This window comes from Cryptomeria japonica, chromosome 8 (assembly GCF_030272615.1).
Source record: "Cryptomeria japonica chromosome 8, Sugi_1.0, whole genome shotgun sequence".
NCBI lineage: Eukaryota > Viridiplantae > Streptophyta > Pinopsida > Cupressales > Cupressaceae > Cryptomeria > Cryptomeria japonica.
In genome coordinates this window covers 102,156,664-102,170,095 of record NC_081412.1, presented here as the reverse complement: position 1 = coordinate 102,170,095, position 13,432 = coordinate 102,156,664, and the positions used below count along the sequence as shown (strand labels likewise).

At 36.1% G+C, this 13,432-nt stretch overlaps 1 protein-coding gene across 1 annotated transcript; it reads right to left on the bottom strand.

The window, feature by feature from the left end:
* Window positions 1-266: 266 nt before the first annotated feature.
* Window positions 267-1,425, bottom strand: LOC131062464 (ethylene-responsive transcription factor 9-like). The gene has a single exon (XM_057996128.2). It carries the CDS (start codon window positions 1,317-1,319, stop codon window positions 753-755), a length of 567 nt encoding a protein of 188 aa, XP_057852111.1. The 5' UTR covers window positions 1,320-1,425; the 3' UTR covers window positions 267-752.
* Window positions 1,426-13,432: the final 12,007 nt, after the last annotated feature.

Here is a 13,432-nt window from a genome sequence, read left to right as displayed (position 1 = left end):
TCTGCCAAATCTAATTTCATTCCCATGGACTGTAGAAATAAAAGATTTATGAGAAGCGCGCGTACTTCAGACCTAATTAGTTATCTTGTACAGGAAACAAATCGATGTGAAAATTTTCAGAAATCTACTCACAATTATCTTGTGTACGAGAAAAATCGTTGTGAAAATTTTCAGAAATCTACTCACATGTGAACAGTTGACAGGCAACAGTTTATTTTTACACTTGCAAACACGGCTTTTGATTAAAAAGATTTGCAGAAAACGAGTGCTGAACAAGAACACTTATTTTTTCAACTCACCAAACCAACCGATTGTGATGATGATGGTTACATTTTGTTCGTCTGGCGTATTAGCTAATGCAATCTGATTGCTTAACCACTACAGTTGGACTGTTTTGCCTTTTGATTGGTAATAAAATTAATCTTCTAGTTATCTGTCAATATTTAAACAATACTTAAGGAGACACAAAACCAGAAGCTACAACAGAAACGTTTTTGCGTGCTGAGATTTAATTCCAAGACTGGACTACAGCGTATCAGATACTGCAAAGGAGAGAAATCTGTGTGCTTGCTTTTCTGTATCACTCAATAGCGCCAAAATAGGAGTCCCTACTGGTCTATTTCACCGAGGGCCCACATTCATTCCTTCATTATGAAAACCATTAGAGTTTTGAGATTTTACATAAGAAGCCAATCATACGAAACAATCGAATTTGTTACAGAAAAAGAAAAGATCATTTATAGCCAGATCTACTATAATTGCGAGTCATCATCACGAGGTGGAGGTAGGTTGAGATCGAAAAGCGGAAATCTTCTCGCAGAAGCGAGCTCTGTCTTTCCCTCTGCCTCTGCCTCTGTCTCTCCCTTTACTTCAACTTCTAAATTCTCGCCGTTTCGCCTCTCGACTTCCATTCGCTTCTTCTTGCAGGATTTCTGCCTACTGCCTGAAAAATCGAGATCCGCTTTCTCGCGATCAAACAACAAAATTTGTTCACCGGAAGTTTTTTGAGCAGAAAAGGAAGCGCTAGGGTTTACAATACGCTTCAGTGCAGAGCAAGCGGCCAGCTCAAGGGCACTACTTTGGCCGCCGCTCTCAGTTCCCGGGGACGAAGTGTAGGCGAAATTTGTCTTAGCCTTTGCAGCTTTGAAAAAAATGGCGGCGGCATCGTAAGCCCTAGCCGCTTCCTCAGCAGTACCGAAAGTTCCGAGCCAAACTCTCTGTTTCCTGCCAGGATCTCTGATCTCTGCGGCAAATCGACCCCAGGGCCTCTTCCGAACTCCCCTGTAATGAACTTGAAATCCATCATTTGTGAGGGCCATGAGCTTGAAATCACAGAAAATCGAACAAAATTGTCACAGCTCAGAAATTGAAAATTGAAAATCTCAAATTTCCGCCTGGTTTATGTAACGCAGGCTTATAGTTATAGAAAGCGAGTCGCCGCGTTAATCGCGTAAGGTTTTAGCGAGTGGATCGTTTGACTCCTTAATACACGGGACTCGGTTCTCTAGCCGCGTTAGGTGAGGATTACGAAGGTACTTTTTTTTCCTCGCTTTAAACGGCTGGACCGTTTATGACTACTTTTTCGCAAAGCGTAATTTTGGCAATCTGGATGACGTCGCCTGCCCGGGAAAGTTCAGGGTGAGTCGGGAGTCCTCATTATGGGCGGCGGGAATTTATATCCGTGTCCTTTCTTCCACGTTCTTCACATCTATAGGTAAATTTATCTTCATTTCTTTCACCTAAGGGAGAAAAAGTAAATTGTTTAAATTGATTTTTTTAAAGGGCCAAGTTAATTCACAGTTGAATTTTGGGAGAAGGGTAAATTGTTATTTGAATCATCTTTTGGATTATTTTTTTTATGGTAAATATTTTTTTTTTAATTTCACATAGACTTTTTGGATGATTTTTTATTTTAAATTAAAATTATTTTAATATTTATAAATTAATTAATTAGTATTTGTAGATTTGATTTTGTAAATAAAATTAGTATCGAGTTTGAAATCAATTCATCATTAAGATTTTAGAAAGCTCAAAGAGATGTAAAATGTTATATTTGTCAATCTATATTTTCATATTATTATCATTTTTTAATGTCACATGTACTTTTTGTTTTAAATGTTTTGGGTTATTTTTTATTATAAATTAAAATTATTTTAATGTTTGTAAACAAAAATAAATTAATAGTATGAAAATATATATTGACAAGTATAACATTTTACCTATTTGAGCTTTCTAACATCTTAATGATGGATTGGTCTCAAAATTGATGCTAATTTTTTTACACAATCAAATTTACAAATACTAATTTATTTATTTATAAATATTATTAAAATAGTTTTAATTAAAAATAGAAAATAATCCAAAAAGTTAAAAACAAAAAGTCCATGTGACATTAAAAAATAATAATTGTATGAAAATATAGATTGTCAAGTATAACATTTTATATCTCTTTGAGCTTTCTAACATCTTAATGATGAATTGATCTCAAACTTGATGTTATTTTTTTTACAAAAACAAATCTACAAATACTAATTAATTAATTTATTTGTTTTTATTTATCAATCTATATTTTCATGCTATTAACTTTTTTAAATGTCGCATGGACTTTTTGTTTTTAACTTTTTAGGTTATTTTCTATTTTTAATTAAAATTATTTTAATATTTAAAAACAAATAAACAAATTAATAGTATGAAAATATAGATTGATAAATATAATATTGTACATCTATTTGAGCTTTCTAACATTCTAATGATGAATTGATCTCAAACTTGATGTTAATTTTTTTTTCTACACAATCAAATCCACAAATACTAAAGATATATTTTTTAAGAAAGATAAAGTTTCATGGACGAAGGTCAATCATATGTGTCCTTTCTTTTATGATAAATATCTTGACCCTTTTTTTTTTAATATCAAATTGTCTTTTTATTTTTATTTTTATTTAAATTTATATATTTAAAAATAAATAAATAAGAGAAAATCAGTAGTATGAAAATACATATGGATAAGTATAACATTTTTATCTCTTGAGCTTTCTCGCATTCTCATGATGGATACCTTATGTTAAAATATTTCCCACGATCAAATCTAGAAACAACAAATCATCAAACTCATGTATTGTGGAAATTGGATAATATTAATGGATAAGTATATCTTTTCAAGGAAAGAGAAAGTTTCATGGACTAGGGTCAACGACATCAAAACATTAACACAATTGATTTTTCTTATATTGAATAAACTTGATTACAATAAAAAGAATAGCAATCCAAAAAGGAGTTGTGCATGGAAAGAGAAGGCCACTACAACAATACAAATATTAGCCTTAAAGACAAAGACATAATAGTAATACAAAAATCAGCCTCAAAAATAAATATTATATCTTCAAAACTAGTTGTGATCTTGTGACAAACTTTTACCGACATGCTTATCTATCCAACCAGAAGCTTTGAGGAGAATTTTGCACCATTTTATGCTCAAACGAAAATTTACTATAAATAGTAACCTTGTGTAAATGCAAGGTTGAGACACCATTTTCCCAACATTGAGAGGGTAATAAATTTGGCTTTAAGAAGCTCATACAAAATACTCTTTTGTTTAGATGAAAAGATGGGAGAAGAAGACATAGATGTATTAGACATTGGGGGAGGGATGTCAACAAAGGATGGGGTTAGAAACCTAAACATTCTCTAGCAAAGTGTGATGCAGATTTATCATGAGCCTCAATACTTTTTTGCACATGTATCCCAAACCATGCCCATTGTATCCATGTTTAAAAAGAATTTTGAAACCAACTCCATAATTTTTTGCCAAATCAAATGTAGGATCTTTGGTGTGTTTTAAATAATTAGGAAGAGAAAGTTCACTCTTAGTTTCAATTACGTTGAATTCTAAAAAACCCCAATCATCATCAAGATATGTGTTGGAAGAAGAAGAGGTTAGAATAGAATTAGAAGAAGCTTGGAGAAATGAAACAAAAGGCTCCCTTGAGACTTTAATTTTAAATTTGGGGATTTTATATTATCTACAAAAATGGGGCATAAAGTCTAAAGGACCCCAATTTTTCTCCAAAAAATCATTATCAATAGATGATTATGTTGCAAGAGAAATCATAGTGTTAAGGGATCATTTTTCAACATCATTGTGCAATTTTGTATCAGTTTGTAGGGTGTTCATCTTGTTGTTGTGAATAAATTTGAATAAGTGATGAAGGGTAGAAGGGGTCTCTTGCATAGAATGGATCCATAGTCTACCTAGAAGAAGATTATAATTGAGAGTATTGGGCATGACATGGATAGGTGTGGGTATAATTATAGGACCTACTTTTATAGAAAATGTAGTTGTCCCTAACAACTGAGACCAATATTATCAAAGCCATGAATAGAGATAAAATCAGGTTGGATGAGGGATGTATCCAATTTGATCTTAGGTAACAAGCCTATGTTGAAACATTAAGACTCGATCTGCTATTAACTAGGGTGTGTCTTATGAAAGTACCATTGATGAGCACAATAATCATGAGGGGATCAATACTAATTTTGAAATTCCATGTCAAGAGGTAACTCATGTTGGTTGAACACAATATCTAGATTTTTTTCATGCATATGATCAAGCAAAGCTACTACCTCATATGGTCTAGTAGAAGGTGAGACAAACATCTTCTATAAGGCTTCTTGGAGCATCCCTTGGTATGTAGGTGAAGGATGAATCAAATCCCAAAGGGATATCTTAGCTAAAGTAGCACGAAGATACTTAACAAGATCATACTCCTTACCAACATGTTGTGAAAGATACTAGAGTGGAGGAGTAAAAAGTTGATAGGTAGGAAGAACATTGGAACCTTTCTTATTATTTTGAGTATTATATGTGTGGGCAACTCCATGATAATCAGGTTGTTGATTCATCCTAGCTTTTTAGGGACAATGCAAAAATCTTATTAATATACATGATTTATTAGATGTACATATGTAGTTGCAAGGTGTGTTCCCTTGGTCTCCTTGTGTTGTGTAGTGCAACGCTCGGGTTTGTGACATGGCTTAACCACCTCCTACACATTCTATAAGTCTAGTGGTTGTATCGAGCATTAACAAGTCGATATTTTGGTGCAATGACAACCACACTTGTAACAAGTGGTATCAGAGCTTAGTCACAGGTTGAAACTCCTCACTTGCGTTGGGGGGGGATTGTTGCAAGGTGTGCACCCTTGGTCTTCTTGTGTTGTGTAGCACAGTGCTCGGGTTTGTGACATGGCTTAACCACCTCTTGTGGATTCTATAAGTCTAGTGGTTGTATCGAGCATTAACAGGTCAAGCTTTTGGTGCAATGACAACCACACTTGTAACACAGACTGACCCTAGATCATGGATCCCTTATGTGCTCTTACATGTTTAGTGCCTTTTACCTTTGATTTGCCTATATTTTGGGGCATTTCACCATTATCCAATGCTTTCTTTAGATGTATGTATGCTACGTTGAAGCAATTACTCTTGGTTGGAAAACACAATCACTTTAATGTGGGAGCATACAATTTTCTATGTGTTTCACTTTGTGCACACACCATGATATCGGTTTGTACACTTTGATCACAAACTATTATTTTCTCGGTGCCACTGCAACACCCATTTTACAATCTCATATCAAATACTTTACTTGGTGTCATTACAACACCCATCTTTCAATATCATTTAGATTACCTAACATAAACAACTTACTAGACCTATGTGAGACCTTCACCTTACTATAAGTCACCAAGCATAAATAACATGCTAGACTTGTGTGAGTTCCTTTGTAACATGATGACACATTTCAACAATAAAGTAGACAATCATATTTACTCAAAAAATCTACATAGAACTAGCATTATCATTACCATGCCATATCACTTTAATATATTGAGATCACCAAACCTATGTATTTCTCTTAAAATAGCATTAACCATTTAACAATTCAAACCACATTAAGATGATACAACCACTTTGACAAACTTTATAATAAAATAATAATCCAACAACACAAATTATTAAGGCATCAACATCATCATCATCATAACTTTATACATGTCTTGATTAAAGCTTAAAGGAAACAGAAAAGAAATCTATGTTATCTCCACAAGCAAGGTGTAACTATTGTAAATTGTTGAAGGTTGAATCCTTTCAAATTTTAATGTAAAATTTCACAATTATTTTTTTAACTTCCTGATTGCCTATAGTTAATTGAAAGTTCCTCATTGTCCATAATAATTAATTGAAATGAGTGTACATGTACAGGAAAATGAAAACTATTATTTGCTTCATGTAAGAAGAAACCAAAAACAAGTTTACAATTTTGTTTATCACATTTGTGCAATTTATACCCTTAATATAGGTTCAAGTATTCATGTCCTCCACTCAGATCATTTGCCCTCCCATGAATTCCTCGCCCCCTCTTACTCACCTTTCACATGATTTTCTCGTAATATTCCTTGTTCCCTTAATAGGACTGAATTAAGGGTATAAACTACAACATCAAGAAAGTCATATTGGGGGGCTTAGAACTTTGGTTTGTGTACCCCTAGATTTCTTGCTAACGTTGCCACACACTGGGAAACCTTACCCACAATCAGATGATACTACTCCAGATAGTAAGTGAATACAATAATGAGGTCTGCACATGCAAAAAGGCCAACCGCCTAGAGCTCATTGCTCAATCACCAAATGATCTCCAGATGATAACAAGTCATCATTAGCTTCCTAAGCTGCCAGTGAAACATATAAGTTGCATATTTCCCAATTTACAACCAAAATGTAGATGAAGTTTTGATATCGTATTCATGTCCTCCACTCAGATCGGGGGGGAGAATACACCAGCATAAAATTCTCTACCTACTTGAAGGAAAATGGAATTCGTCATCAACTGACTACAACTTACACACCTCAGCAAAATGGAGTTGTTGAATGGCATAACCGTATCATCATGGAATGGTATGTAGCATTTTGAAGGATTCTCACTTGGGACATGTACATTGGGTTGAAGTTGTGCATACAATGGTTTATCTTCCGAATTGTGCACCAACCAAAGAACTTGATGGCATCGCACCAAAGATTCTTACTAGTCCTAGAGGTCATTCCTTGTATTTTATGGCTCCTCATAAGTTCCCTTGGATCTTACTAGTCTTAGATGCCATAACCTTTTTATTTTTGCATGCTACATGTGTGTATTACCTATGTTGATCATATTGCTCCTTTTATCTTAATATTTTAGATTGATAAGATCCTAAATAATATGAGAGCTACCAGCTTCTCAAGCTTCTTCGTGTCTCATCTCTTTAATGTCTTGATGAAAGTCTTTCTTTAATTCTTTATACTTTACCGAGAGTATGAGAATAAGTTCATACTCCCTCTAAAGTGGGGGCTAAATGTACTGTTGTACATTGTATCCCTCTACAATTTCACACTCATTTTAGACTCACTTTGGTGGTTGTACTCCAAGCTCTTGATTTATGTCTAATTGTGCTTAGTTTCATGACTGTTTCTAGAAGCTCACTGCAATCTCCTTTTAAAGACCTTTTTTTAGCCAAGAATGACAAGACTAGTGTGCCTAGTGCCCATGTCTAGGCATTTCAACACCAAAATTAAAATCATAATGGTTAGTTTTGCAAGTGGTGGGAAGGTGCTCCCTAATGTCGACCTTAACCAAAAATTAAACTTGAAAAATGTGTAAGTTGTATACAAATACAAGTCCCTCTTTCATTTGAACAACAAGTCTTTAAATCTACAATTTATTAAGCATTCCAATTGAGTACTCAATCAAGAATCTTCAAGGCAACTGAGGACAATTCTATAATCATGATCAAGTTTTATGTGCTCCTCCATGATGAAGGAATGCATTAACATCCATCAAACAACATCAAGATTTGTGTGAGAATTCAAGGCAAGGGTTTCATATCAAAGGTATCATTTGTCAATTAAAGAATTTTCTTTAAGTTTTTTAGCCTATGGGCATGTGCACAAAGATGGTGGTTAGAAAAGTGGCACTACCCAAAACAAAATTGGAAAAACAAGCAACGCGTACGCGGTTTTAAAATTTCAAATTCCCGTGTACGCGCTTAGGTTTGTTCTTCCCGGGCCTAGAAAAGGTAGCACGTACGCACTGCTTTTAGGAAAATGAGTGTGTATGCGCTACGCCTTGGAAAATGAGCACGTACACGCTGCTCATAGGAAAATGAGCGCGTACGTGCTAATAATCCAAATAAAACTGCGTATGCGGTGCCTGGTAAAAAAAGTTTTAAAAAAAAAACTGGGTCTCATTTACCTGTAAATCGCATTTTTAACTTCGTTTTTTCCCCATTTTCTCACCTAAACCGCGAACGGGGTGCTAAATTTGTCCTCCAGGCTATGGATCAAGGTTAGTTTTTGTTTATTTTTGTCTTTCTTTCTGGTTTATGCAATTTGTTTTACATTTTGAATTTAATTTCATTAATTTTGATTAGGTTTTTTCTTTTTTTGTTTCAAAAACCAAATTCTTCTAATCCAGAACAAGAACAACCAAATGCACCTCCTGAAAACCCACATGAACAACCAAATGCACCTCCTGAAAACACACAAGAACAACCCCCAATTCCTCCTTTTGACCGCATAGCCGAAACATAGGAAGAATTAATTAATCAGTTAGGACAAAATACATCTAAAATCAATAGACTGATTGTAAAATTGAAAACTTCTGAACTTGACCATCATTAATCCCTCGCCACTAGCCTAGAAACATTATCTAGTGGTGCCATAGCTGTTTCCACAGAAATTACCAAATGGGGAAGCTTTAGGGATAGGTGTCATCAATTCTATGCCAATGGGCTATCATACGATGGAGTAAAAAACAAAAATATTTCTAAACAACAAATATGTGCCCTTTTTGTTGATCCCAAAACTGGTCAGTCATTACCTCTTAATGCAAAGAGGTTTCCTATACATTGGTGTACCAATGCGCAGATGAAGAATCTTTTTTGGCAGAGGTGGTGGATGGTCTTTGATGATCCACCTTGTAATAATTATGAGGTGACATTATATTTTTTGAGAAAAATATATTGTGAGTTTGTGCTCAATGTGCGGCCAAACTATTTTGACATGAGAGAGTTTCATGGTAGAGGTGGTGGCTCTGCCCAAGAGAGACCTGGAGCCCGTAGGCGATTAGCCGTAGAGAGTCGCTGCCCCCGAGCACCCAAACCCAAGATGCATCAGACTATCCCATTAGAGCTAAAAGAGTTGATGGAGCTACAAACTCTTCAGGTGGCCACAACATTGACTGGTGCCATCATCCAGCATGGGATGTCATTAGCACACCCTATTGTATTGGATGATGAGCCATTAGAGGGCAACATAGAGCCCATCAAGCATATGTGTGTCAGTTGTTCGGGGATATGCTCGGGGATAGATGATGCAGCCAGTGCAGATGGATACTCATATCATCTGTGCACGATTTGTGGTTGTAGATGTCAGGCTCACATGGTTGAGGATGTCACGCTGACAGATGAGTTGATGGAGATGGTGTTTGCCCATGAGCCACAGACACAGGTGTGTTGATTTAAATTCATAACATTTTATTTATCAGTCACTTTAAATTTGTAATTACATAAATGAATTTTCATTTATACATTGATTTAAATTGAGACAAATAATATGCATTTCAAGATGCAGTAGCGGTATCCCATACAGCTCCCCCAGTTACCATAGCTGCAACTTCGATGCCTGAGGTATAAATTTTGTAACATGTTAAAATAGAATAGTACACTTTAAATTCAAAAAAATACAAGATATACTAACTATCTTTAATGCTTGGTCCAATTTCTAGTTTGTAGGTGTTGACAAGGGATGAAATGTCCCAGATTGATGACATCACGCTTTCAGTGAACGATTTTGACCTACAAGGCTATACGGTATCATATTTTGTACAACTCTTTTTATGTATTGTTTTGATAGAATATGCAAGTCATTTCATTTTAGATTTTTAAAATTATGTTTAATTTATTATTTGTACTAATATCTCATGTTAATTTTGTGTTTTTAGGGTACCCCCTCCGCATCTAGGGCTCATCCTAAGAAAAAGAATTCCTCGAAGATGCCAAAACGTGTGAAGAAGGTAATTGAACACATTTTTAGTTGTACAATTGTTTGAAAATGTTGAAATCAAGTATTAGTTGGGGTTTGTAGATTGATTAGTGTTTTTTGTCTATTTTACATGTACAGTGGCCATTGCGCTTTGTGGATATGTTGAATGCACGTGATTCTCCCGTGGATCAAGAGAGGGCGGAGGTATGTATCTCTACTTTATTTTCTTGATTTCATGATTATATGCACGCATACATGTGAACTTGTGATATATTATAATCTTATAATTTTTTCATACAGGAAATATCCATACCTATTTCGTCAATGGCGAACCCTCCTCCTTGCACTGGAGAAGCATCTCAGGATCCAGTACACTTTTGTTTGATATGTAAAATTAATTGTTTTCAACCTTCAATACTTATCATTATATTAATTGTATTTAATCTTTGTACATTTTTTGTATAGGTAATGGCAATAGTTTCTACATCGATGGTGAGCCATCCTCAGTCCATTGGAGAAGCATCTCAGGCACAGGTACGTCATTGTTCTCTATATTATAGCTTTTAAGTGTTTTTGATATATTTATGTTAGTACATTGTATTAATTTTACATTTAATCTACAATAGACTCCTTCGCGGTACGGCCATAACGTGGATCCATTTAAGTATGTCTTCAAGAAAACTCCTAAGAGTGACAAGGAGAGGAGAGCGAAGACATTAGCTCCTAGATCAACCGATGAGGTAATCTACATTTCAATTGAAAAGGAATTAAAGTTAAAGCATAGTTATGTTGTTAATTGTGAACTATTTTCTACAAAATAATTCTAACTTAGCTTTTGAATTGTGGTTTTGTAGCCATCTACAGAGCCGTGTACTGCACCGAAGAGGCTTGATTTTGATGATCCACCACAAGTTTAGGATCATATAGTGTTAGTTTTGGTCATAGAATGACCAATACATGTAGATATATTCTACATTTTTATTGTATATCGATTTGGACATGGCATATGCCACATTTTTGTAATACTTGTATTGACTTGGCAGACATGCCTTTTTTAATATATATAAATATCGATATTCGATCCAATAAATGTGTAATGAGTTCATTATTTTGTATTCGTTGTATTTTGTGGTTGTCCTTTTATAAATTTAAATGAATATTTGCATATGTAATCAACAATATGAATATAAACAACAAAAATATATGATATAAAGCATTGCAATCGTGAAATATGATTTGATAAAATTTCTAAAATGTTGAATTAACCCTACAAAACTCCTTGTATCCAGTTCATTATTGTGTATTCGTTGTATTTGGTGGTTGCCCTTTTATAAATTTAAATTAATATTTGCATATGTAATTAACAATATGAATATAAACAACAAAAATCGACAATATGAATATAAACAACAATGTGTTTGGTGCGAGAGCACCCTCATGCTCGCAATGGTCAAATTTTGTTCATTGTGTGCACAAACGGACGTCGCGAGCGTGTTTGAGTGGGCAGGTTTACACTAGGCATGGCCCTGTCGTGCATCCCAAAGCACCAGAACGTCGAGAGTCATACCCTATCGGTGCGATCTCTCAAGTGCCCTGAGTCCAAAAAATTGTCAAAATTTGACGGACTATTTTTTCCAATCCACGACACATACGATCGATCTGTTTGATCCCATGGGGTCACGTGAGGCTCCTCTACAATGGCCTATCTCAGTTTTCAATGACTTAGAGCCATTTTCAATTAGTAGCATTGTTCACCTGCTCAAAAAATCGTTAGTTGCTTGCAAGGAAAAGTTGCAAGATTGGCTAGAATTGATTCTGTTCGTCATGTGCACAAATGGACATCGCGAGCGCGTCTGGGTGGGAAGGTTTACACTAGGCATGGCCCTGTCGTGCATCTTAAAGCACCAGAACGGTGAGAGTCATACCCTACTGGTGCGATCTCTCAAGTGCCCCGAGTCCAAAAATTGTCAAAATTTGATGGACTATTTTTTCCAATCCATGACACATAGAGTCGATCTGTTTGATCCCGTGGGGTCGCGTGAGGCTCCTCTACAATTGTCTATCTCGGTTTTTGACGACTCGGAGCCATTTTCAATTAGTAGCATTTTTTCACCTGCTCAAGAAACCGTCAGTTGCTTGCAAGGAAAAGTTGCAAGATTAGCTAGAATTGATTTTGTTCGTCGTGTGCACAAACGGACATTGCGAGCGTGTCCGGGTGGGCATTTTTACGCTAGGCATGGCCCTGTCATGCCTAGCGTAAAAATGCCCACCCGGACACGCTCGCAATGTCCGTTTGTGCACCCCAAAGCACCAAAACATCGAGAGTCATACCCTACCGATGCGATCTCTCAAGTGCCCTAAGTCCAAAAAATTGTCAAAATTTGACAGACTATTTCTTCCAATCCATGACATATACGATCGACCTATTTGATCCCGTGGGGTCATGTGAGGCTCCTCTACAATGGCCTATCTTGGTTTTCGATGACTCGGAGCCATTTTCAATTAGTAGCATTTTTTCGCCTGCTTAAAAAACCATCAGTTTCTTGCAAGGAAAAGTTGCAAGATTGGCTAGAATTGATTATGTTCGTCGTGTGCACAAACGGACGTCGTGAGCGCATCCGGGTGGGTATGTTTACACTAGGCATGGCCCTGTCGTGCATCCCAAAGCACCAGAACATCGAGAGTCATACCCTACTGGTGTGATCTCTTTAGTGCCCTGAGTCTAAAAAATTGTCAAAATTTGACGGACTGTTTCTTCCAATCCACGACACATACGATTGATCTGTTTGATCTCGTGGGTTTGCGTGAGGCTCCTCTACAATGGCCTATCTCGGTTTTTGACGACTCAGAGCCATTTTCAATTAGTAGCATTTTTTCGCCTACTAAAAAAACCGTCAGTTGCTTGCAAGAAAAAGTAGTAAGATTGGCTAGAATTGATTTTGTTCATCATGTGCACAAATGGACGTCGCGAGCGCGTCTGGGTGGGCAGGTTTACACTAGGCATGGCCCTATCGTTCATCTCAAAGCACTAGAACGTCGAGAGTCAAACCCTACCAGTGCGATCTCTTAAGTGCCCTGAGTCCAAAAAATTGTCAAAATTTGACAGACTATTTTTTCCAATCCATGACACATACGGTCAATTTGTTTGATCCTGTGGGGTCCCGTGAGGCTCCTCTACAATGGCCTATCTCAGTTTTTGACGACTCGGAGCCATTTTCAATTAGTAGCATTTTTTCGCCTGCTCAAAAAACTGTCAGTTGCTTGCAAGGAAAAGTTGCAAGATTGGCTAGAATTGATTATGTTCGTCGTGTGCACAAACAGATGTCGCGAGCACATCCGGGTGGGCAGGTTTATG